The sequence below is a fragment of the Hemicordylus capensis genome, chromosome 14, assembly GCF_027244095.1.
Source record: "Hemicordylus capensis ecotype Gifberg chromosome 14, rHemCap1.1.pri, whole genome shotgun sequence".
NCBI lineage: Eukaryota > Metazoa > Chordata > Lepidosauria > Squamata > Cordylidae > Hemicordylus > Hemicordylus capensis.
Window position 1 is genome coordinate 16,547,029 of NC_069670.1, and position 25,077 is coordinate 16,572,105.

The following is a 25,077-nucleotide window of genomic DNA, read 5'->3' on the forward strand; positions in this document are numbered from 1 at the left end:
CACATCGACCGTGTGCCCACGCTCTGGGCTTCTCGGAAGAAGAGCAGGAGATCAAATGTAAAATAAAATAAAATGAAATAAAAAATGCCAGGGCAGTATAGATTCCGGAAGCTCTGGGTCAAAGGCCGGCCTCAGGGAGGCACCCCAAACCGTGGCAAGAAAGCAGCCAGCCCTACGACAAGTGGCTTCAATCTCAGAGCACTTCCAATCCAGACAGATTCTCTGCAGCACGGCACGACCCAGTTGCTGCTTTCCCACCTCGTGTCCAACACATTTAGGGCTAGATTGCGACTTCTGCACCAGCAAGTTTTTTGTGTGTTTTAATAGCGTTACGTTCTAGCCATGGTAGAGCAGGCCACAGGAGGAAGAGGAGGTGGCCCGATCCTCCCCTGAGCTCATTGAAGGTCACCAAGGACACCCCAACCAACGAGCAGCCGTGAACTTCAATCCCGACGAGGGCTGCCAACATTACGTGGGCCAAAACTGGGTCGCCACATTCAAGCTTCCCAAATCTGGGTGGCCTGATTTTCATATTGTGCAAATTATGCGGCAACTGATTTGCATTTTTTATTTTTTATTTTTATTTGACAGATTTGTCTGCTTTCCCCTCCTTCTCTGCCCTCCCACGTGATCGGACCCAGAGTGAAATCCGGGCAAGCCGGGCAGCGCATTTGAAATCCGTGTAAATCTGGGTGGAATTTAGCAGCCAGGTGGAGGATCCAAAATCTGGGGGCGACACTAAATTCCGGGGGACCTGGCAACCCTAGACACAAGTGGGGGGGGAGCTGGGGGACGGGGCCACCTAGGGAGGGGACCTGGTCCCATGTTCAAAGGGTGCAGCCATGCCCTCTGGAGTGCGACTCAGGCTGGCAGCAGTACTTTCGTGGTGGTGGTGGGGTAGCCTTTGATAGCAATGCCTGCCTCCCAAACCATGGCAGATGAGGTCAGGGTGGGGGCGCTGGACTCTGGAGGCAGGCAGGAGAGGCGGCGGCAAAAGGAGCTCCTCCCTTGGGCCCGTCTTCCTCCTAAATGATGCAGATCGGGCCAATTTCAAGCCACTGCACCCCAACCTCACCTGTCATAGTTTAGGAGACGGGCGGAACTCTCGCCACTGCCAAAATGCAGAAGCAGCTTTAAAAGTTTTGTTTTTTTAAAAAAGTTTTTTAGAAAGTCAAAATGCAGGAGAAATTGAGTCCCGAATGGGACGAGCATTTTGCCCTCGGAAATAGGGACATCCCGCACAATGCGGGACAGTTGGCAACCCTAATTTTCCCAACCCCTGAACATTGGCACTGCTTTCGTGGGATGACATGCAGGTTTCCTTTGAGGAGGAGATGGAGAGAGGAAATGGGAACAGAGCAGTTTTGCTTTCGCTTTGTCGCCCGAGAACATTTCACCCTCCTTCCTGAGCCTACAGTTTCCTCTTCCTTTTGTGAGCCACCTAGAGCCTTTGGAGTCAGGCGGTATATAAAATAAATAAATACCTTGGAAATGTCCTTTTTGCTGCTCTTAGCATCCCTTACCAGCCTCCATTCATTCTGCGCTTCAGCTCTCCTGACACTGTCCGTAGGAAGCTGCTTTATACTGAGTCAGACCCTTGGTCCACTTTGCCCAGTGCTGTCTGCACTGACTGCCAGCAGCTCTCCAAGGTTTCAGGCAAGAGTCTTCCCCAGCCCTACCTGGAGATGCTGCCAGGAATTGAACCCGGGACTCCAATACTACAACGAATATCTGTATGCCGCTTTTCAATCAAAGTACTTAACAGTGGTTTATATTAAAATCAATAAATAAGATGATTCCTGGTCCCCTAAAGGGCTCACAATCTAAAATGACACAAGGAACAGACACGAGCAACAGCCACTGGAGAAATGATGTGCTGGGGATGGATAGGGCCAGTTGCTCTCTCTCCTCACTAAATCATTTTAATCGTTTTTTTAATGCTGTTAACATGTCCTAAATTTTAAACTGTTTTAAATGGTTTAAATTTGTTGCAAATTTATTTTTATTTATTTATTTAAAAACATTTATATACCGCCCCAAAAGCAAGTCTCTGGTGTTCTGCAACAACAAAAAATAAAAACAGATAAAAAGATTAACACATTACAACATATTAAAACTATTAAAAAGACAATTAAAACAATATCTAATTAAAAGCCTGGGTGAACAAATGTGTCTTGACTGCCTTTGTAAAACTTGTCAGAGATGCGGAGGCTCTTATTTCAGCAGGAAGTGTGTTCCAAAGCCTCAGGGCAGCAACAGAGAAGGCACATCCCCAAGTAGCCACCAGAGGAGCCGGTGGCAAATACAGATGAACCTCTCCAACTAGTGCGGGCCCCCCTTCTAGTTAATTCTAATGGGGGTTAAAAAAGCAGGACCTGGGGCCATTGCCCCGCTGGCCCTGCCCTAGGGACAGCCCTGCCCCAGTTGGACTACCGGTCTGTATCTGTCCTCCTTTCCATTTCTTATACATCTCCTTTTGTATTTAATATTCTTTGCCCTCCTCCCCAGCTATGAGATAGAAAAATGGAACTGGCAGGGTCTCTGTTTTCTGGGATTTCTTGCCTGCGCAACAGCCATCAAAACACCATTCCCCACCCACTAGGCACAGTACAGCAGGCAAAGTTTCCAGACTCCAATGCTAGCTTTATTCTCAGGTGCTTCGTCGATACAGATCCAGGAGGTACGTGGCTGGCTGGGACAGTGCTCTCTCTCCTCTTCTCTCTGTGTGTGTCTTTCCTTCTCTCTCTCTCCATCTCTCTGTCTGCCCAATTTTCTATCAGGTTGATTCTGGGCTCTCTTCAGAAGACCCTCTCCTCCTGTGCCTGAAGAAACACACTACGGTCAGTGAAAGTTGAGCTGCTCCAAGACCCCAACAGCTCCGATTTCATGGCTTCAGGGTTCCCCAGATCTGAACTCCCCAGCCAGGCAGGGCTGTCTTGCCCTGAAGCAAGGTGAAGGACGGAGCACCTGCCAGATTTAGGCCCAACAGCTTGTGATGGCTGCTAGCTTGGACGGCTTTAAAACGGCTCTCCCCTGCTAACTGGGCAAAGAGGCACCTTTTAACGTGGTGATTCTCTTTATTTAGCAGGGGGAGAGTAACCGGCCTATCCACCCCCAGCACAGTACTTCCAGTGATTGTTGCTGGTGTGTGTCTTATGTTTCTTTTTAGAATGTGAGCCCTTTGGGGACAGGGAGCCATCTTATTTGTTTTATTTCTCTTTGTAAACCGCCCTGAGCCATTTTTGGAAGGGCGGTATAGAAATTGAATTAATAATAATAATAATAATAAAAAGGGGCTTAGACAAATTCATGGAGGACAGGTCTATCAAGGGCTAATAGTCTGGTAGCTATAGGCCACCTCCAGCATCGGAGGCACAATGCCTCTAAATACCAGTTGCAGGGGAGCAACAGTAGGGCATTTTCTGGACTAGGAGATTTGCAACAGTTAGTGTGTTGCAAACTGCGGTGCAATAGTGCAATGGTTTCAAAACGAGAGTAAAGGATTGGTGAATGCTTCATTGTAAGCTGGTGTCCATTCATAGTTTCCATCCGCTGCAACGCATTTTCCAGGCAGGAGTGTCCATATTCTCATTGAGTATTTATCTGCCCTTCCTCCTGCTCCATTTGGGCCAATTGAGTCGTGGAGTGTGTGTGACATGACAACATACATACATACACACACACACACACACACACACACACACACACACACACACACACACCCCTTGGTTGCCTTGCACTAATCTGCCAGCAGGGGGAAGCACCGTTCCAAAACAAAACCTTTCATCATTGCATCCTTGCGCAAGTGATTCCCGGAATAATTTTTTCAAACAATTATTTTTTAAATGAGGGAGCGAAAGGGAATCCTGTGGCAAGCCTGGAAGGGTCTGCTGGGGGCAGCAGTAGCAGCAGCCTCCGCACTTCTCGGAACGTCTGCTATTTTGTTACGCCTGGGGTTTAGTTTTACGTTTTAAACTTCTGAATGTTTTAAAACTTTTACACTTTTACTTTTATTGAACATTAAAGAAGGCCATTGAAAAAGCTTTGCAGTGTGGAAATGCACATTTCATCGCCCTTATACCATCTTATTATTATTATTTTAATTTATTGGTATTGGTATTTTGTTGTTCACCACCTAGAGTCTTTGGAGGAAGTGATATATAAGAAAGTTTCAATTACTTAATAAAATATCCTCACAACAACCCTGTGAGGTAGGTGAGGCTGAGAGACACGTGACTGGCCCAGAGTCACCCAGTGAGCTTCATGGCTGAATGGGGATTTGAACTCAGGTCTCCCCAGTCCTAGTCCAACACCCTAACCACTACGCCATGCTGGCATCACCCCTGCCTCCCCCAGTTCCCCTCAGCCTTACATAGCTTTGCCCGAGGCTTTGCCTGCAGCCTGCCGTACAGCGTGCTTCCAAAGCATCTCCTCGTCAATGCCTAGCGCAGACAGGACCTGAGAGAACCGCCGTTCCACAGCCTGGCGGGCGTTGGCCTGCAGGGGAGAGGAGCTTGAGTGGCTAGTGAGGGCATCCCAAGGTACAAGGGCCCCAGGCCGGTGGGAGGCAGAACCCAGGCGCCTCCCGCCCCCACCCCCCTTCACCTGCATGACCCTCTCGAAGAGGTACGGCCTGCTTTCCACACGGTCCTGCATCTCCTGCAGCTGCAACATGTACTCTTCCGTCCGCTGCTTCTCCTGCCTCCTGCTCAGGAAACAGAAGCGAGTTGTTGCTAGACCCTGGCCTATGGAAGAGGAGGAGGAGGAGGAGGAGGAGAATCACCGTTCTGCACTAGGGGCTCTTTCATGTGGTCTTTTATGCCAACCTGAGCACAAATTCCAATGGGAGATTTAGCAAGCACCCCAAACAACATCCATCCTGGTCTGTCCACTAGGCGGGCCTAGGAAGGCGCATAAACAACGCCAGAAGACAGCACTGCCCATTCTTCTCTCTCTCAACTTGCAGCCCTGAAGTACGGTATAGCGAGGTAAGAATGTACGATGTCCTGCTGCTCCCCAAAAGGTCTGGACATTCTGTACCCGCAAAAGACAAGAGTCTTTTCCACTCATTGCACCTCAGCCCCCAATAAGCAGAGCGTCTCCTAAGCCTCATTCCCTCTCCTGAATAGGAACAGCCTGCCTCAGCATTCATTTCCAAAAACAAGTGGTCTCAGGTGGGATTGCCACATTAGCAGCAGCAGCTTTTCACCTTGGAGGTGGCTTGGCCCCATAATAGACTGGAAACTCTCTCCCACTGTATTCTCAAACCAGTGTGGGCTGATCATTCGACCGTGGCTCAGGTTACAGCCGGCAACTGAGGGTGTGGGGGGAGACACCAAAATAAAGCTTTGCCGAGGCCAGCTTCGGGAGCTGCGTATGCAACCGGTTTTCGCTCGGCTGCTTGAAAAAACCTAGGTAGGACGAAACAGGCGCGGAGCCTGACCGCCAGCGGCCTGTGTCTGGCCACGGTGGCAGCCCCGCTCACCCCACCCTCCACGTCTGATGTCAGACGTGGGGGGGGCGCATGTCGGGGCTGCGAGGTGCGGCCCCCAATTTGGGGTGGCCCGGGTTCTTTGAACCCGTCCACCCAATGGTGGCTCCGCCCCTTGGAGGGAAGGTGATTGTCTCTCAGTCATCAGCTGGGGAGGGTGGTTTTCACTCCTGCCTTATTCAAAAGCTGGAGACAGGATTTGGGCCAGGTGCGCTTGTCCGACCCAGCAGATGGCTGACAGATTATCACTCCCACCGGCCCCTACCTTCGGGCACACGATCGAAAACCAAGAGCGCACACTACTCTCGAAGCTGGGCAGGCTGCTTGTCTGACCCAGTTCATGCTCATCTGGATGGCTTCCTCCCTTGCTGTGGTCCCAGTTTCATTTTCTACTTAAAAGGAATTCTGCCTCCTAAGAACGGGGTGCCATTTCCCCAGCACTGCTAAGAAGTGTTCCCTGCAACAGGGATATTCCCAGATATTGTCGACCACAATTCTTTGGAACATAGGAAGCTGCCAAATACTGAGTCAGACCTCTGGTCCATCTCGCTCAGTATTGTCTACACGGACTGGAAGCGGCTTCTCCAAGGTTGCAGGCAGGAGTCTCTCTCAGCCCTCCCCCCCCGCTGCAATGACCTTTGGCAGGGGATGATGGGAGTTGTAGTCAACGGCATCCCCGTTACAGGGAATGCTGCCGCTCAGGTGCGCTGTTCAGCACGACCCGGAACCCAGAGAAGCAAGAGAAGCTGCAGCTTTGTGCAGGAGGTGGCCGTAGGTAAGTCACCTGAGCTCTTCTCGCCTCCGCTGGGCTGACATCACAGAGCGGCCCGTGGTCTTGTACGCGGCCAGGCACTTGGCCACCTCCCGCTGCACCTGCTGCTCCTTGCTCCGGCGCGTCTCCGCTCGCCGCTTTTCCAGCCGCTCCCGCCGCTCCCATTCCCGGAGGAGCAGCCTACGAAAGAGATCGGGGCAGGATGTGCCGGTGTAAGAAAAGCCGAAGCGGGGAGAGCCGGGGTCCGAACCGGAGGGGAGTGGAAGAGGGGGCTCTCCCGGGGAAGCCTGCCTTGGAACCACAGCCTGAAAGACGGGCGCGGCATGCTGCACAACCAGGAAGTCATCGGAAGGAAAGTAGGAAGCTGCCTTCTACCGAGTCAGACCCTTGGTCCATCGAGCTTGGTATTGTCTACACCACAGTTTCTCAACCGCCGGTCCCGCTGCCTGGGACTGCAACCCCCAGGGGGTTGAGTGCCGGTACCCCCTCCTTTTCAAGCATGCCAGTCCTTTAACACCCTGGGGATTCGCTCCCTGGAGCTAATCTTTAACCAGGCAGCCTTCGCTGCAGGGCTCTGTCTTCCTCCGGAGTCCCAGACAGCCTTTTCTCACTCCCAGCTAATCTCTCCAGTCTCTTTGATGAGAGGAGATAGCGAGAGCGAGTGACGTCACTGGTATGCAGCCGCATCGGAGGCAGGTAGCAGGGCGAGTGAGAGGGAGTGCTTGGCTTGGCTGGAGTGCTGCATGCATAAACTCTGTTCTGAACTACTACAGAGGAGGAACAGAGGAAGGCAGGCAGGCAAAAGAGAAGAAAACAAACAAAAGTAAGCAACAGTGCTGATCAAATGAAAAAAGGGAAAGATAAGAAGAATGAAAGGGGTGGGGGTGAGGGGCGGGCTGATCATGTACTGACTCAACAAAAGGGGATGAAGATCAAATAAAATGGGATTTTTAAAAGCAAGCATACAGGAGAGAACAAGTACAATCTGTGTGAACTGAGAAATAAAATGTGGCGGCAGGGGGGATGAGGGAGATGAAGAAAGGGGTGGCTAGGGTGAGCTACTGACTTACCAAAAAGGGGATGGAGCTAACATAAACTGGGATTTTTAAAAGCAAACATGCAGGCAGGAGAGAGAACTAGTGCAATGTGTGTGAACTGAGAAAACCAGTGGGAAAAAGAGATCACGAGAAAGGGGATGAAGTGGGGGCTGGGTGTAGCAAGGTATGAAATGGTGAATAGAGGAGAGAGAAGGAGGGAAAGAAGGATGAAGAAGAGACCCACTAATAGTCTTCCCACTCATGTGTGAGTACATAGTACTCCCTCCTCCCTTAAACCTCTGCCTAAAAATCATTGTAAAAACCTGGATATTTATGAATGTGTGGTATGAAGGGTTAAATCTCCCATCCCATTCCCTGTGGTTTACTTTCCTAATGTGGATGCCATATTGATGTGTAAAATTCATTACCATAACATTACCTTTTCAAGGTAATGAGTGTTTTAGTTCTGAGTGTACTGCTTGGAGGTTTTTTGGATGATGTTTGGTTACAGACTTCCAGTACAATATGAGATGTCATGTTTTAAGCTTCCTATCAATTAAGTTGATAAGCTGGTTTTATGGTAGCAAACATGCATTGTCCCATTTGCTAAGGAGAGCAAGGGCAGTGATTACCAAATGAAGAGAGGAGGAAAGCTGGAGGGGGAGTACTGTGTGTATGTGTAAGAGGGAGTACTATTTTAAAAGCAATATTAAATTACTATTTTTATGCATTTAAGCAGCAAGATATTATGTATACAGGAACTTGACACAAGTTCCTGCCTGCATGTTTATATGCAAAATAGACAGATGAGGAGTAAGAAAAGACAGAATTGGAAGAATGGAGTGTAAGGTTGCAACCTATTTTTAAAAGATGGTAATGTTAAATCTGGACTGGACAAATCTCAGGTGTCAGGGAGCCATGATGTCTCATCCTTTCCTCCCTCCCCCTTTTGAGCCAGAACTTCAAAAGTTAAATATTGATTAAATTCATTTTCATTAATTTCACTTTGATTTAATTGATTGATTAAGTGTTATTTTAATAATCAGCACCCTAAAAATTGACCTCGGCCCCCATGAGCCAAGTCACGGTCAGTTTTGGCCCATCAGGACATTTGAGTGGTGAACACCTGTGAACGCCTGTACTAATAGATAAACTTGAAACCCCTTTGCTAACTTCTGGTCTGGGACTAGAAACTGCACACAAAAAATGTAGCGGTCCTTGAAACTCTGCATGACGAATTTAGCGGTCCTTGACTCCAAAAAGGTTGAGGAACACTGGTCTACACAGACTGGCAACAGCTTCTCCAAGGCTGCAGGCAGGAATCTTGGTTTCTCAGCCCCACCTGGAGATGTCAGGGAGGGAACCTGGGGTCTCAGATGCTCTTCCACTAAGTTCCGGCCCCCACATACAGCGCTCACAGGTAGTCGCCCATCCAAATGCAAACCAAGGCAGACCCTGCTTAGCAAAGGGGGCCGGTCAAGCTTGCAGCCACAAGACCAGCTCTCCAACCTAACTGACATCTCTGCGGATCTTGCGGCCGCCGCCCAAGCCTGCGAGTAGCAGCCACCGTGTTCTAGGATGCAGCCCTTGGAAATCCAGGCGTACCTGTTGGCTTCCTGACGCTTGTCCGAGGCCTTCGTGTGCATCACCGGAGGAACGACGGGGTCGTTGAAGTCCGGGCAGGACTGGGCCCTCCAATGAACCCCAAAGAGCCGGCGGACCTCGTCAAAGGAGTCTTCCGGCTCCGGCTGGTCCTCATCCCCCTTGTCCCCAGGCTGGGAGCTGCTGGCCGAGTGCAGACGGAAGGGCTTACAGACAGTCAGCTTTGCTGGGCAGGGCAGAAGAAAGGTGGGCCTGTATTGCAGGGCTCTGATCTCTTCTCCCCTCTGGAAAAGCCAGAGGAGGGGAGTCGAGGCTTCGCACCCCTCCACCACCACCCCACCCCCCGCCGACAATGGTTCAAGACAAAAAGCACTGGATGTGGATGGATCACATTCTTATGCTTGTAGGCTGCCTTGCGCTGAGTCAGGCCCTTGGCCCATCGAGCTCAGTATTGTCGGCACTGACTGGCAGCAGCACTACTCCAAGATCACAGGCGGCAGCCTCTCCCAGCCCCGACCTGGAGATGCTGCCAGGGAGGGAACCTGGGACCTTCCCCATGCAAAGCAACTCTTCTCCCACTGAGCTACGGCCCCATCCCCTGAGGGGAATATCCTGCTGCTCTCACATTAGTCTCCCATTCCAATGCAAACCAGGGTGGGCCCTGCTTAACAAAGGGGACAATGCATGCTCCCGATCACAACCAGAACCGCAGCCTGGAGGAAGAGCTGTTTTAACCCTTCACTTCCTTGCCATTGTCCTGCTGTCGATCTCCACCGGGGCCGGGGGCAAAAAGGGCACATAAGCAAACCTCCATCCTGATTCCCAACCCAGAGCTGATGTCTCCCTGCGACTTTGGAGAGAACAGCAAATAAGCCCGTGAGGTGTTTTAATGCCATATTGAGTTGACCCCTAGGGGGCAGCAAATGTCAATTCATAGAATGGACTCATAGAATCTTAGCACTTCTAAGTTGGAAGGGACGGGGTGGCCCCCCCCCGTCTCCTGGTCCAACCACCCACTCCCCCACCTGCTCACTACAGACATCTGCTCCAGCATCCCTGAGAGATGGCCGTCCTGCCTCTGTGTGAAAACTTCCAGGGAAGGACAGCTCACCAGGGCATGAGGCGGGCTGTTCCTCTGTCAAACAGCCACATATCGGCCAAATTCATCCCAGCTGACTGCAAGCTATCCGGGAGCACTTCACACACAATTTGGGTTTTTCGTTGCACATTAGAGTGTATAGCCTGGCTTATATCTGGGGTTTTAAGACGCCGCTTTTTGCATTGGATTGGGGGGGGGGCAACTTCAAACTTGCAGTAAAGCCTGCTGTCTGGGAAAGCTCCTGGGAAGAGCAGAAGGTTCCAAGTTCCCTCCCTGGCAGCATCTCCAAGAGAGGGCTGAGAAAGACTCCTGCCTGCAACCTCGGAGAAGCCGCTGCCAGTCTGTGAAGACAACACTGAGCTAGATGGACCAATGGTCTGACTCAGTATATGGCAGCTTCCTCTGTTCCCACCTGGTCCCTCTGGCACCATGTGGAGACGAGCTTTCCCACAATGCCGTGTGCAGCTCCGTGGGCTCTGTTAAGGGGAACCTTTCTTGGGCCCCTGAGCCATCTCGGAACGTGTGCCCAGAACACTAGGGAGTGTAGCCCTTCCCAGAACTTTCCCCACAGAGCTCTTAAGAGAGGATTCCACCTCTCTTAAAGGGTCCTCCCCAACACTGAGGAAAGCGCAGTCTGTGTGGAGGTCCGCAAAGTAAGTAAGTTTTACTATGGTCCTTAGACCAGCTTAACATTTAAAATAATGCATTGATGATTTACAAAACATTCAAATTACTAATACAAGCTCTGTGAAGTTTGGATGCAACAAAACAAAACTTGGCCACATTTATAGAAGTAACAGATTAAAAAGTTGATAGCAAAAAATCCAAGTAAAACGGACCGGTATGGCCAGGATGATTCTTTAAGAGAGGAACAATAAACTTCATCCGAGGGAACTGGCTCACACCTTGCAGGTCTGTTGCCAACGTGGGAAACAGTGACGACTGCCCCTCTGCCTCTGAGCATGTGCAGAGTAATTTTTTTCCCCACCACCACCCACGGTTTGGTCCCGCCAATGCCCGCAACCGACCTTGATCTTTCTTTTGCTCCAGTTGCTCCTGGAAGCGCTTCTGCAGACTCTTGAAGTTGGGGATCTTGTGGTTGATGGTGGGCTGGAAGGTCGGCCCTTCCTTGGCCGAATGGGCCCGGCCCTTGGCCTTCTCCCTTTGGGGACTGGGCTCTGGGGGCTCGCTGGCCAGGCAGAGCAGCTCGGCCCGCAGCTTCTCCTCCAGGAGCTTGAGCGAGGGGCACTTCTCCTGCTTGGGATCGTCGAGGCTGAGGAGCTGTTGGGCAAGTTGAAGCCAGTGCCGGCGTTCCTGGCGTAGCTGCCGCTTCCGGGCCTCGGACCGGGCTTCCATCTTCCAGTAGAGCGGTCCGAGGGAACTGCCCGGCGGAGGCCCCACACGCCGAGGGGGCTTCTGGCGCCTGGGCCAGCGGACTTCCGAGGCGCCCGGCGGGCCGGCTTCTTCCGAGCAACGCCGTTCTTTAACCTGACTCCCAGCTCCCTGGCCAGCGATGGACCCCGAGCTTGGCACAGGGGTGCAGGTCGGTTCGTGGACAGAGAGGCTCGCTGCCAACGGGGCTTGCCTCCTTGTCGCCTTCTCTAAAGAGCGGTCTTGGTACACGGCCTGGCCCTTGACGGAGAAGCTCTCCCACATCCAGTGGAAGGGAAAGGAGCCGGGGCGAGGCAGCACGGGGGTTTCGAGCAACGGCACCAGGCTCGTCGCGACGCTGGGGCCCGGAGTAGGGGGCACGGGCTCCTCGGCTGTTTCTTGTTGCCTAGAAGGAAAAAAAGCAGCACTCAGATCCAACTTGTTCTGTCTGGGGAAACCAGTTTCCTCATTTGGGCTTTGTTCTACCCTGTCCTGTCTTCTTTTTTGGGGGGAGGTTTTCTAAAGAATGCCTCGGGCAATGAAGGTCCGCTTTGCAAGAGCTGAGCTGACTGGATCAAAGCACCGACCCCAGGCCGCCTCGGGTTCTGGGAAAGCGCACGGAGGAAGACAGCGCAATTTCAAAACCTGAGCTGTCACGCCAAGCAGGCGGGCCTCCGATCCCGCGCGAGTGCATTCTTAACAACTGCTTCATGGAAGCAAGGAGGGAGCTGAGAGCAAAGGTCTCGCAGGTCGCCTAGCTGATTGACAAGGCAGCTAGGAGCGGTTTTGCTGAACCAGCAGGATTGGGGCGGCATCACCGCCATAAGCAGAGGCGCTCGTAGCCCTGGACTTCCGGGACAAAGTCCAGGGACTCCACAACCCCTCAAGGCCCCCACATCCTCTTTAGTCTGTCCCAGGGTGTGTGGCCCTCTCGGCACTGGATGGCCAAATGTGACTGTGATCTGTGCCAGGCTGCTGGGCATGACCTCTGCTTTAGAGATAGGGGGGAGTGGGGAAAGAAATGTGTACGGTGGGGATATCTTAAGGTGAGTGCTGAAATGCTTCTGCTAATGCAAATTCGCATAGATAGACCCTTTTTGTATTCTTACATCCTTGTGGGTTCAGTTGAGGTTGTGCCCTCAAGGACCAACCTGTTAAAGAGACTGTGTGTGTGTATACATGTGTATATGTGTGTGTGTGTGTGTGTGTGTGTGTGTATACACACACACACACACACACACATACACACACATACATATATGAATAAACAAAGAATATATTGTTCATATATATGTTGTATGTAATAGCCTCATAAGTAGGAAATACTGCTGCCTCCTTTATCTCCAATTATTTTAGTAGTATTTTCAGTACCTTGATCTATGCTGAGGAGGACTTTTTAAAATTTATTTGGTGTTATTGTTTGCAATAGAAGTTTGATTGTCTTCTCTTTTACATTTGTTTTAATCTCATGCTGGTTGCTGACCGAAATAAAGAGAGTGAATTTTATATATACATATGTATGAACAGCATAGGAAGCTGCCATATATTGAGTCAGACCCGTGGTCCATCTAGCTCAGTGTTGTCTACCCAGACTGGCAGCAGCTTCTCCAAAGTTGCAGGCAGGAATCTCTCTCAGCCCTGTCTTGGAGATGCTGCCAGGGAGGGAACTTGGAACCTAGATGCTCTTCCCAGAGCAGCTCCATCCCCTGAGGGGAATATCTTCCAGGGCTCACACTTCTAGCCTCTCATCCATATGCAACCAGGGCAGACCCTGCTTAGCTAAAGGGACAAGTCAGGCTTGCTACCACCAGACCAGCTCTCCTCCCTAATGATGCAGTAGGGGTTGCAGCCTCCTCTTTCTCGATGGAGGTGAGGCCTCTAAAGGCCTTTAAGTCCAGGCTCCAAAATTACCTTGGCGCACCCCTGAGCATAAGAGCCAGGGGTGGCCAGAGATCTTGCATGCAGTGCCAAATCCTGCCTTGCCCCACAACCCTGGTTGGGGGTGGGTGGGGTGGCCCCCTTTCAAAACCAACCCTTTCAAGCTTTGAAAGTGGCATGGGGTTGGGGCAGGGAGGAGGGCAAGTTGACAGCAGCCTCCTCTTTCCTCGTGCGTCTGGCAAACTTTTCACGGAGCACGAAGAGAGGCTGGCAATGGGCCGTCCGATCCGTCCCCAAAAGTGACGCCAGTGGCGACAGCAGGAAGCAGCCGAATCGGCCATCCCAAGAATCTGCCCTCCGGGGCGAGGGCCGTGCCGAGCCCCCGATACGAACAATAACCGCTTCCCTTCTGTCTTCCGCCTCCCACTCCAGCCACATGCCTGCTCGGGTCTCTTTCCGGCTCTGTGTCCGAGGCCTCGCTGACATTTGGGCCCTGTTGCTCGGGAGCCCAGCAACCCATCCTGGCTGCATGGCCACCTCTCCTCTTCCTCCGTTTCATGCAGACGAGCATCCCATCTCCAGCATCCAGATAGTCCTCCTGCATGCACACAGTTGGCGTAGACAGACAGCACAATCAAGAGTGTGTCTCCCACCATTAATTAGCATTTGTTTATTGCTCAAATTACTTTTCTCCTCTGCGGGATTCTTGATATTCCCGATAGACTGGCCTGAAATTCACAGCTCACGTGGTGTTATAATTCCAGGAGAATGCATCCTTGGGTCAATAATTAAACCTGGGTTCAAATCCTCACTCAGCTGTGAAACTCACCTGTGGGGCCTGGGGGCCCATCACTCTCACTCTGCCTATCCTACCTCACAGGGTTGTTGTGAAGGTAAAATGAGTGGGTTTCTGAGCTGCTTGGGGGAATACAAACGTGATGGATAATAATTTCTGTAAAATAAAAACAATCTAATCATAAGCTTAGAAGCAAATTTATTGCCGAGTGCCCCAGTAATACTCTTAGAAAGAATACCCAACAGTATTACTCTTAGGTTCTACCATGCCTCAGTCAGTCATACCTTATGCATGACAACAATTGTAACACGGAACACTTTAATCTTCAGGGTTATTTTACTATCATCTGAAAAGGTACGTGGCAAGGACATAAAGGTGAGGATCACAGCTATGTCCCCTGTGAATCTCTGGCTCTAATGTAGCAATTCTCTGTGCTTAGGATAGGTCTCAAATGATTTTAGGACATTTTTTTTTATCTGGACATTTTTAGGTCCAGATATGTAGAGACTGGCAGGGCTTTAAGCTGTACTGTTCTGCAAACCCTGCAGCTTGATCCTAGATAGGCTTGCTCCATATGATGCGGAAAGGCACTCTGCACAGGCTCCATGAAACTCTTGCATGTTGCACGAAAACCAATCTCAGAGAGGGCTCAAGTTTGAGGGCTTCAACCCAGCACCCTTCCTGGATGTCTTCATGAATGTGAAATAACAGAAGCTCCTCTGAGCACAGGCAGAGTTCCTTGTTGAGCAGGAACAGTCATCACCTTATTCAACAAGAATTTGTGGGCAGGGAAGCTTAAATCCCTGTGCCTCTTTTTAACGGGGCAAAAATGTCCAAATAAGAGACCGTCCCATATCCCACCTTCAAGCATATCTGGGGAGCTGGACTTCTCCAAATAGGCCACAAGCAGCCTAGTGCAGAGCTTGGCAATTCCTGGGTACCAGCTCATCACGGTGGCTGGAAATTTAAGCATGGTACCTAAGCCAAGCCAGGTGATGGATGGAGGCAATCAGGAGGAGCAGTGAGTGGGTCTGACCCTGCCCCCCCTGGAATGGAGGGAGCTGCTGGGAGCAAATCTGCAAAAGGTTCCCGATACCTGCTTGAAAATAAAGTCGAGAAGGATGAGGATTCCTCTGATGGCCCCTTCCATAACTGTCCGGTCTCTCTCTGGTCCCCCACCTTCGAGTCCAGGGCTTCTTCCCCTTTGCCAAGTTAGACCCCTGCTAAATTTTTAACCCCTGCACCTTTTTAACGTGGTGATTCTCTTCATTGAGCAGGGGGAGAGTAACTGGCCCTATCCACCCCCAGCACAGTACTTCCAGTGACTGTTGCTGGTGTCTGTCTTATGTTTCTTTTTAGATTGGGAGCCCTTCAGGGACAGAGATTCACCTTATTTATTTATTATTTCTCTCTGTAAACCGCTTTGGAAACTTTTGTTGAAAAGCGGTATATAAATATTTGTTGTTGTTATGGCTGTGGATGATGGGAGTCACAGTCCAACACCTAGGGACCCACGTTTGAGAAACGCAGGCCGAGACAGAGGTCGTGCCGTCCTCTGCATCACACAGAGCTGAGCACATAGCAGCGACCAACACAGAACTTGGGCCCTCAAATGCTGTGGGACTACAGCTCCCATCACCCCCTGCGCACCATGGTCTTCAGCCACAGTGGCAGAGGACAAGGGGTGCTGTAGTCCAGCGACACCTGGGGGACCCCTGCATTAATACAGCAACGATAAGAGATGCCACAGGGAGAGGCCATAGCATGGCATCCCTTTAGGGGGCACAGATCACCCTAGATGTACCTGCTGGGAAGAGGAGCTCTCCGACAGCAGGCCCAGGAGCCGGACTTGCCCTTTCGGCTCGTAGATGGTGCCGGGGGTCCGGGAAGCGGGGTCCACGGAGGGCTGGACGCACGCATTGGTCAGCACCGAGTGGCGATGAGAGTTGAGCATGATGCTCTCAGTCCAGGATACCGGCCTGGGCTCTCTCCGGTTACCAGAGCAACAGGCCTTACCTGCGGGCTTCTGGAATCGAGCATGGCCGCTTCTGGCCAGGTGGTTGTCACGGCAACCACAGTGGCAGGGATGGATCCAGGCCTGGCCGCCTGGGCCACCCCCCAGAAGCTGGTTTTCAAGGTCTGGGGCTCAGTCGCTGGATGCTGCGAAGTAGTCAAATATATTGAACTAGCTGGGACGGGCACAGAGCATCTGCACCTCGAGTTCTCCCCCCCTCACTTCCCCCCCCCGCCGCTGTCGTTTTCTTGCCCACCCACACCGCCATTTTCTTGCTCGCCCACCACCACTTTCTTCCCCTCCCCGTCCACCTGCTGCCCACATTTTCTCCCCCCCCCAACCACCACCATCTTGTCCGCATGCCTGTCCACTGTAGGGTTGCCCGATTCTGGCTCTCCAAATCCGGGTGTCTAATTTGCATATTATGTAAACTGGCTGGAAAATAATTTCTGGGCAGGATAACGACTGCACTTTTTGCTCCGTAACTCCTCGTTTTGCTCCACAACTAAGCTCTGCTAGAGCTTAGCTTTTTAGCAAAGAAGAAAAGAAGAGAAAGAAAGCTGAAATCCAGGCGAATCAGGGTGGGCTAAGCAATCTGGGTGAAACCGGCATGGCAACTCTGGTCCACCGGCACCGCCGCTTTCCTCAGGGCTGTCCTTAGGGCATGGCAAGCAGGGGGACCGCCCTGGGCCCCGCTTAGAATTAACTGGAAGGGGGCCCCGCACCATCCCAGGGCTAAAGACAGCCCTGCCTTTCCCCATGCCGGCAGCTCCCTCGTGAACTCTCATGAGAGCTGCCACGCATGGGATTAGCAACAGGTACACCTTAGAGAAATATACAGATAGATAGAAGATAGATTCTAGGGTTGAGGCAAGCTACAGGAAAGGGCCCAATTCCCTCAGGTAGAACATGGTGTAGTGCCCCCAACTCTCCAGAAGATGCTGTTAAAAAGAGATATAAGCTCCAAATTCGGCACTTTTTTTTTTAGCTTCAGTCAGATTTGCTATCCGAAATGTGTTGGGGTCATGATTTTTCAATATTTTTCTCTTTCTGCTTGTTTGGTGCCTTGCTCATTTTGTTCTGGTTTATTTATTGGTTGACAGTTATATCCTCTTCTCCCTCCAAGGAGCCCAGAGCAATGCACATGGCTATGTTTATCTTCACAACAACCCTGTACGGTAGGTTAGGCTGACAGAAAAGTGACTGGCCCAGAAATCACCTAGTGAGTTTCATGGCTGAATGGGGATTTGAACTCGGGTCTCCCTGCTCCTAGTCCAACACTCTAACCACTACACTACACTGGCACTCTCTCATATGAAGATATGAAGCATATCCGGTTTGTCAAGAGATCTGCTTCAGTCTGAACTTTCTTACACTCGGGAAATGGCGGGCAACCTTTATTTTTACTTTTATATCCCACTCTTTCTGCAAGGAGCCCAGAGCAGAGTACATGATAACGTCTATCTTCACAAGATTAGGCTGAGAGATGTGACTGGCCGAGTCATCCAGCACGCTTCATGCCTCAACAAGGACCGGGGAGCCCCGAGTTCAAATCTCCATTCAGCCATGAAACTAGCTGGGTGACTCTGGGCCAGTCAGCCTAACCTGCTTTGCAGGGTTGTGAAAGAGAAACTCAAGTATGTAGTACACTGCTCTGGGCTCCTTGGAGGAAGAGCGGGATATAAATGTAACAACAACAACAACACTGATTTGAACTCAAATCTCCACGGGCCTAGTCCAACACTCTAACCACTACATCATTCTGGCTGCTTCATAAGGCCTTTGAGGAGTCACTCTGAAGACTGCTTTAACAAAAAGCTGACTTTATAATAAGGTTCGCCAAGAATACATTACATTCAGTGTTGTGATCAGTCACCATTTTTAGAAAGCATAAAGCCTCTTTGCCTTCAGAAAAGCGGGCTAAAAATGTCAAAACAGGATTACATGAGCATTAAAACAGCATTTTAATCCACAAAGTGTTTTTACATCCTCACAAAACCGTCGCAAGGCAGGTCAAGATATCAGGCGGAAAACTGAAACAAACAAATGAAAAAGAGAAACAGTCTTCCCACGGGCTGGAGGCTGCACATGAGTAGGAATTTAAGCCAAGTTCAAAATGCAATAATCTGCAGGCAAACTCCAGACTAAGTGAGTCATGACTAACATTGAAATGAACGCAGGCCAAGTCAGTCGAGACTAACCTGTCTCGTCAATTTCAACGGAGCTTAGTCGTGACTGACTAAACTGGATGCTGCCCCTCAGTTCCGTGAGGAGAAGGCGTACAGCCCAGTCATTAGGAACATAGGAAGCTGCCATATACTGAGTCAGACCCTTGGTCCATCTAGCTCAGTATTGTCTACACAGACTGGCAGCGGCTTTTCTAAGGTTGCAGGCAGGAGTCTCTCTCGGCCCTATCTTAGAGATGCTGCCAGGGAGGGAACTTGGGACCTAGATGCTCTTCCCAGAGTGGCCCCATCATCCCCTAAGAGGAATCTCTTCCAGTGCTCACATTTCTAGTCTCCCATTCATATGCAACCAGAGCAGACCCTGCTCAGCTAAGGGGACAAGTCATGCTTGCTACCACCAGACCAGCTCTCCTCTTGTTTACTGCACCAGCTGCCTTACTGCCGAATGTACCTCGAAGTCAGAACCACCCACAAGGTGCATGGGCGGACGACGTTCTCCGGGCCCGATTTAGGGGAGTTGCTAAGAGACTTGCTCGGAAACAGTTTGGATGCTGCAGCCGTCGGAGAGAATATTCCAGTTCTAGGAAGCCGGGGAGGGATACCGCAGCGGCATGAACACCTGCTCCTGTCTCCTGCTGCATACTCAGAATACCTGCTCCGTGTGCATGGTTTTGTATAGCTGATAAGAGACCCCGCAGGTATCCAGAGCACTTTCCTGCAAAGGATGCCTTGACACCCCCACTGCTCAGGGAATAGGGGGCGCCCCACTTAGGGCGGGTCAATCGCTCCCTGGTGGAATAACGACCTTGCATGCAGAAGGCTCAATCTCAGGCATTCCGGGCGAAAGGCATCCTGTAGCAGGGCTGAGAAGGACCTTGAGAAGTCAAGAACAGGCAGAGCAGTCAAGCTGGGGCTAGATGGGCCTATGGTCTGACTCAGGATAAGGCAACTCTACACACCAGGGCTCTTCTCGCCACCGTTAACTGGATAGGACAAGAGGCCTTCCGGGAGCTGTGCACGCTTCTGGTTTTCAACCATGCACGAGCTAAAAGCAAGGTCAAAAGAGGGGGGGAAATGTTCATTTGAGAAAGGTGGGCACAGATTCCCAACGGCACCGTCTTACCCAGCACTTTTACCCCACGTATTACAGGTTGAGTATCCCTAATCCGGACATCCGGAATGCTCCAAAATCCGGAAACCTCCACGGCGTACGCCCGCAACACTGACTCATTGTGGCTGAACACCTCGTAACAAAACAAAAAAACCAAAATGCCTCAGCTCATTCGCTCGGGCGCTAGGGACTTTAAATAAAACCTCAAAAAATAAAACACAGTGTACAGTAACCTTTCGTGTCTAGACTTGGATCCCATGCCCGAGATATCTCATTACAGTATGCAAATATTCCAAAATCTGGAAAAGTCTGAAATCCGGAACATTTCTGGTCCCAAGCAGTTCGGATAAGGGATACTCAACCTGTACTCAAGGAGGAGGAAATGCCGTTAGACCCTGTGCCTGGCTCCCACAAAATCACTTTCCCCTCCTCTGGCCCAACTTTTAACTCACATACAACCAATGATATGGGAGTGCACCCAGCTCCTGAAGTCAGATAGGACCCTTGTCGTATCCAGTTAACAGCTGTGAGAAAAGCCCTATTAAGTTACTGGAAACCTCCAACAGAGCGAGGCACCAGGCTGGATTTCATTTCTCTCTCTCCTCTGCCCCCACAGGGAAAAACGTATAGCAGTACAGAATTCCACCCACAAAAACGTATGATGCCCCAGTCCAAGCCCTGTTTTCATCTGCAGAAAGGATGTCCTCTGTGGCCACCGGAGATCAGCCCCACAGGTGGCATGGAGAAGAGTGGGGGAGCAAAGCCACCAGCCCCCTGACAAAACTTGGCTTGGGGTCCTCCCAGCAATTCCCGACTGGTTCTTTTCAGTTCCTCCACGTTCCTTCGAGCCCAGGACAACCAAGTGACATTTTAGCAGCGGAGAGAAGCAAGCCAGTGGGAAATCACTAGGAATTTCAGAAAGAAGGCAAAAGACATTTGATCCGAACATCAACCATCCGACCGAGAGGAAGCAGAAGGCTAAATCCCAACTTCTACTTCCATCTGGACCACGGAAGCAACTCATCACAGGTCCTCCCGCAGGATCAGGTGAGAATCCACGTCGCCAGCACCCCAAAAGTGAAAGCTCTGGTGAGGGAGGGGCAGCACACCGAGAGCTCGTCTCCAAAGCTACCCGCTTTTGCGTGGAGGCAGGCCTCGCTCTGCCACAGAGGATCCCCTGGCACAATGCAGAGTGGAAACCTGGACACAGAGAAAGAAAACGGGTCAAATACAGTTCCGTCATGGCGTCACCAGATGCGCTCTGGATAGCGTGTGTTCTTCGCTGGTGCTATTCTAGGAAAGCCCAGTTCCTATGAATGGCGTCTATGGCCTAAGTAGCCATTTCACTGAAGACCAGAACTTTAGCGACTTGCCCACTGGCCTTCCTGTGAAGTACACAAAGGACTTGAGAGGGGAGCTGGCCTTGGGGTAGCAAGCATGACTTGTCCCCTTAGCTAAGCAGGGTCCACCCTGGTTGCATATGAATGGGAGACTAGAAGTGTGAGCACTTGGAAGAGATTCCCTTTAAGGGATGGAGCCGCTCTGGGAAGAGCAGAAGGTCCCAAGTTCCCTCCCTGGCAGCATCTCCAAGATCAGGCTGAGAGAGATTCCTGCCTGCAACCTTGGAGAAGCCGCTGCCAGTCTGTGAAGACAATACTGCGCTAGATAGACCAAGGGTCTGATTCAGTATATGGCAGCTTCCGACGTTCCGATGACTACAAGAGACCAGTAAGGCCTGGGGGCCAGTGGCAGCCCCCCCCAGTTTGCACCACGGAACCCACCTTTAGAGACCACGTGCTTTGGGAAGTGGCTCGGGCGCGGGGCCCTTGGTCCGGAAGGAGATTCCATCTCCAGGCAGAGGGGAGGCCACAAAAGGCAGGAGCCACGCCAGGGGCCACCGCTCGCCCAGGACTTCGCGGAGATTGCCCTGCCAGCCTAAGTCATACTGGCGGCTCTCCTCAAACCACTCTTTGGTCGTCTGTCCACGCAGAGCCAGCAGGCTGTGGAAGAGCAAGAAGCCCATGCAGAAGAGGAAGCCCACGAGGCAGACGTCCGTCACAAAGGCGTAGATGAAGGGGGTGATGCCGACTTGCCCTGCAAGAAATATTCAAGTCCAAGCAGCACATTGGTTGTCGGCGGTTCCTCCAGATGTCGCTCAACTACAACTCCCATCTTCCCCAGTGGCTGGGGATGATGGGAGTTGTAGTTCAACAACATCTGGATGAACTCAGGTTGGGAACCACCGTCTTAGCCAAAGGGTGTGTGGGGGGGGTGGAATTACATACGTGGAAGGATCAGTAAATGTTGGTTCCAAAAGAGAAGCTGCATTATCTAGAGCAGGGATTCTCAACGTTGGGTCCCCAGATGTTATTGGACTTCAATTCCCATAATCCTCAGCCCCAGTGGCCGTTGGTTGGGGATTTGGGAGCTGAAGTCCAATAACGTCTGCGGACCCAACGCTGAGAACCCCTGATCTACAGCAGGGCTGCTCCACTTTGGCCCTCCTGCAGATGTTGACCTACGACTCCCATAATCCCTGGCTATCGGCCACTGTGGCTGGAGACTATGGGAGCTGTCGCCCAAAAACAGCCGAGCAGTCCTGATCGGGAAGGAAATGTGTGGTCATCTCTATCGGGCACCATTCTGAAAGGCACAACTTTGGCCCTCTAGCTGTTGCTGAACTACAACTCCCAGCATCTCCGGCCAGAGTGGCCAATCGTCCGGGATGATGGAAGTTGTAGCACAGCTTCTGCAGGAAATTGTGCTGCCTTCTTTTAAATGGGGGCTGCTCAACTTCGCTGTTTTTGGGATGACTGCTCTCATCAACCCTAGCCACAGTGGCCGTTATAGCCAGGGATTCTGGGAGTTGCAGGCCAACCTCTGCAAAACGGCCACAGCCAAGCAGCACAGAACGTCCACCCGGCGTCTCCAGCCCTTCCTTACCCGTCAGCAGCATGAGCCAAGGGACAATCAGCAGCAGGATCATCTGGGCACGGCTGGCCTCCTGGAGGAGCGACACCACCACGCCGACGTTGAGCAGGCAGCCGTACAGCAGGGCGGCAGAGCCGTACAGCAGCAGGCAAAGGAAGTAGCGGTAGTTCCGGTGCCCCAAGCACTGGCCCAGCAGCGTGCAGTGGTGGTCCCGCCGCAGGACGCAAACGTTGCAGGAATAGCAGTGGCCACAGCGGGGAGGGACGTGGGACTGGCAGGAGTAGCAATAGCTGGAAAGAAAGGAGAGGGAGGGAAGGGGCATGTCAGAAGAGGAGAGCTGGTCTAGTAGCTGGCCTGGTGGTAGCAAGCAGGACTTGTCCCCTTAGCTAAGCAGGGTCCGCCCTGGTTGCATATGAATGGGAGACTTGATGTGTGAGCAGCACTGCAAGAGATTCCCCTTCTTAGGGGATGGAGCCGCTCTGGGAAGAGCAGAAGGTTCCCAGTTCCCTCCCTGGTAGCATCTCCAAGATAATACTGAACTAGATGGATCAGTGGTCTGACTCAGGATATGGCAGCTTCCTACGTTCCTATATGTTGCCTTCTACTGAGTCAGACCCTTGGTCCATCTAGCTCAGCATTGTCTACCAGACTGGCAGCTGCTTCTCCAAGGTTGCAGGCAGGAGCCTCTCTCAGTCCTGTCTTGGAGGGAACTTAGAACCTTCTGCACGCAAGCCGGCAGGTGCTCTTCCTAGAGCAGGCCTCATCCCCTATATCTTACAGTGCTACTCACACATAGTCTCCCATTCAAATGCAAACCAGGGTGGATTCTGCTTAGGAAAGAGGACAATTCAAGGATTGCGACTATTTACTTTCAGAAGTTCTATCTATCTGAGTGTCTCTCTTCCCACCAAAGCGAAGACTTTGGGGTTTTTTAGACCTTACAGACAAAGGACCTCTAGGCATACGCAAAGTACTTTTCCTTTTCTAACAAAGTCTGGAGGACTTATTTCAGTTTACCAGTTTATACGTAGCGTTTTCCCTTTCAGTACACGCTCATCCATTTTCAAAACCTTGAATTGCAAAATCATCTTCCTATGCCACCTGCGTGTAAACACACACACCATCTCCATCATCTTCATTTTTGCCTTCATGTGGTCTCATGCCCACAGAAGCACATGCCACAGTGCATGCGTTTCTCTTTTTAAATGGGTGTCAAAATAATGTTTTGCTTCTGCTGGGACAGACTGTTGCTTCCCCAGGATTTCTATCATCTACAAAAATCCTCTATCCTCACCTAGAATCACCTTTCTATCCTCTAAAAGGTGATTTAGGAAAATCAATAGAATGGAGGAGGGCCTTTGAGCATGTGCAGAGTGCCCAGCAAAGCCGCAGCTTCTTCCCTCTTGCTACTTAGGAACGCCCCCTTTGCTATGCCCCGCCCCATCCCCAGGCCCCACCCTCACACGGCGTCCTTTGATTGGTTTGTGTCCTCACACGCCCTCGCCAAAGCCCCGCCCCGACACTCACTCCCAGCCTTGCCCCTCCCCCGCCAGCATAATGCCGCGCGTGCTGGGGGAAGCGGTGATGAAGCGACGCGCGCTCTCGAGCGCATTCCCGAGCAGAAAGAGCAACGACGCTAGTTGCAAGAACGGGAAGGACCCCGCCACGCGGCCCCCTCCCTCGCGCTCGTGTCCTTCGCCGCCGTAGTCTCTGCGCCGCAGAAATAGCACCGTCAGGACCTCCAAGACGAGCGCGCCCCCCAACGCCGCCCCCGCGCACATGGGCAGAGCGCGCCGGCTCCAACTGCTGCTGCTGGCCATATTGGGCGCATGCGCCTAGGCAGCGGCGCGCCCAGCTCCTCTCCCCACTCTTCCGGCTTTATTGCCGTTGGCTCTTCCCGCTCAATTGCCATGAGAATTATCACCGCCAATGAGCGCCTTCCGCTGTCCCTTGCATCTCCGCCTTCTCCGTCTGATCGACGGGACTCTTCGCCAATCACTGGGCAAGATTTGCACCTCGCCTGACCCTGCATTGTTTTTCATTCAGAGGTGGGCGATTTGGACATTGCAAATGTTTCTAAGGATATTGACAGCTGTAAAGTGACCAAAACATACAAATATTTAATTGGTTCACCCTTCATTACACTCAGTACACCAAATTTAACACAAAACAGCAACACTGTCCAGATGCCAAAACAAATCCACCCAGGAACAAATACATTTAGGAATGCAAAACCTTGGCTTTGTTTTCATTCTCTTTATTACAGTAAAAATGCTGAGGTAAAGCTTGCCCAGGAAAAATAAAACAGTTCTTCCTCTCTGTGTAGAATACATAAATAACACAAGATGCAAAAAAACCAAAAACAAAATTATCTTCCTAGAAAGATAAATAATATAATTGTTCCTGTCTATAAAATATAAACAAGCTATTATTTATTTATTTATTCATTTATATTTATATTTATATTCCGCCTTTTGGTGTTTTGCCACTCCCAGGGCAGCTTATATAATAAAAGCAATCAAATAAATGCAGCCAAAGTGGAACGTATCAAAACACCCGTTAAAACAGCAGAGCGACACCACGTAACGGCAGCCGTTTAAACTATATTTTTAAAGCCCTGTGGGAAATAGTGTAGGTTTACTGTCCAGCCAGCCAAACTGTGCTACCAAGAGCCCAGAGCATGTGCAGAGTTCCCCTCTCTCGAGGGTCAGGCTATTTGCTTCAAGGGCAAGTGGACTGTGGCCGTCCTGGACAAAGACAGCCAGGGCAGAATTCAGAATTTTCTGAAC

At 51.2% G+C, this 25,077-nt stretch overlaps 2 protein-coding genes across 9 annotated transcripts; both read right to left on the reverse strand.

Annotated features, from left to right (window-relative positions):
* Positions 1-1,996: 1,996 nt before the first annotated feature.
* TSGA10IP (testis specific 10 interacting protein) lies at positions 1,997-16,225 on the reverse strand. 7 transcript variants are annotated; one of them, XR_008312127.1, is made up of 8 exons: positions 15,851-16,195; positions 13,691-13,848; positions 11,030-11,778; positions 8,906-9,128; positions 6,276-6,443; positions 4,606-4,745; positions 4,373-4,497; positions 2,623-2,822 (listed from the first exon to the last, which is right to left on the reverse strand). XR_008312127.1 is itself a non-coding variant. In XM_053277309.1 (8 exons), exons 1-8 carry the CDS (start codon positions 15,998-16,000, stop codon positions 2,777-2,779), a joined length of 1,719 nt encoding a protein of 572 aa, XP_053133284.1. In that variant the 5' UTR covers positions 16,001-16,188; the 3' UTR covers positions 2,623-2,776. The 7 variants fall into 7 exon arrangements, 6 of the variants coding, with proteins under 6 accessions (XP_053133285.1, XP_053133281.1, XP_053133284.1 ...); XM_053277309.1 differs by having other exon boundaries at positions 4,606-4,705; positions 15,851-16,188; XM_053277310.1 differs by lacking the exon at positions 4,373-4,497 and having other exon boundaries at positions 1,997-2,822; positions 16,063-16,225.
* A 1,775-nt stretch (positions 16,226-18,000) lies between these two features.
* On the reverse strand, positions 18,001-24,201 carry ZDHHC24 (zinc finger DHHC-type containing 24). 2 transcript variants are annotated; one of them, XM_053277656.1, is made up of 4 exons: positions 24,028-24,201; positions 22,301-22,578; positions 21,139-21,451; positions 18,001-20,557 (listed from the first exon to the last, which is right to left on the reverse strand). In XM_053277656.1, the coding sequence occupies exons 1-3, from the start codon at positions 24,198-24,200 to the stop codon at positions 21,141-21,143; spliced, it is 762 nt and encodes a 253-aa protein (XP_053133631.1). In that variant the 5' UTR covers position 24,201; the 3' UTR covers positions 18,001-20,557; positions 21,139-21,140. The 2 variants fall into 2 exon arrangements, with proteins under 2 accessions (XP_053133631.1, XP_053133630.1); XM_053277655.1 differs by having other exon boundaries at positions 23,816-24,201.
* Between the last annotated feature and the right edge of the window lie 876 nt (positions 24,202-25,077).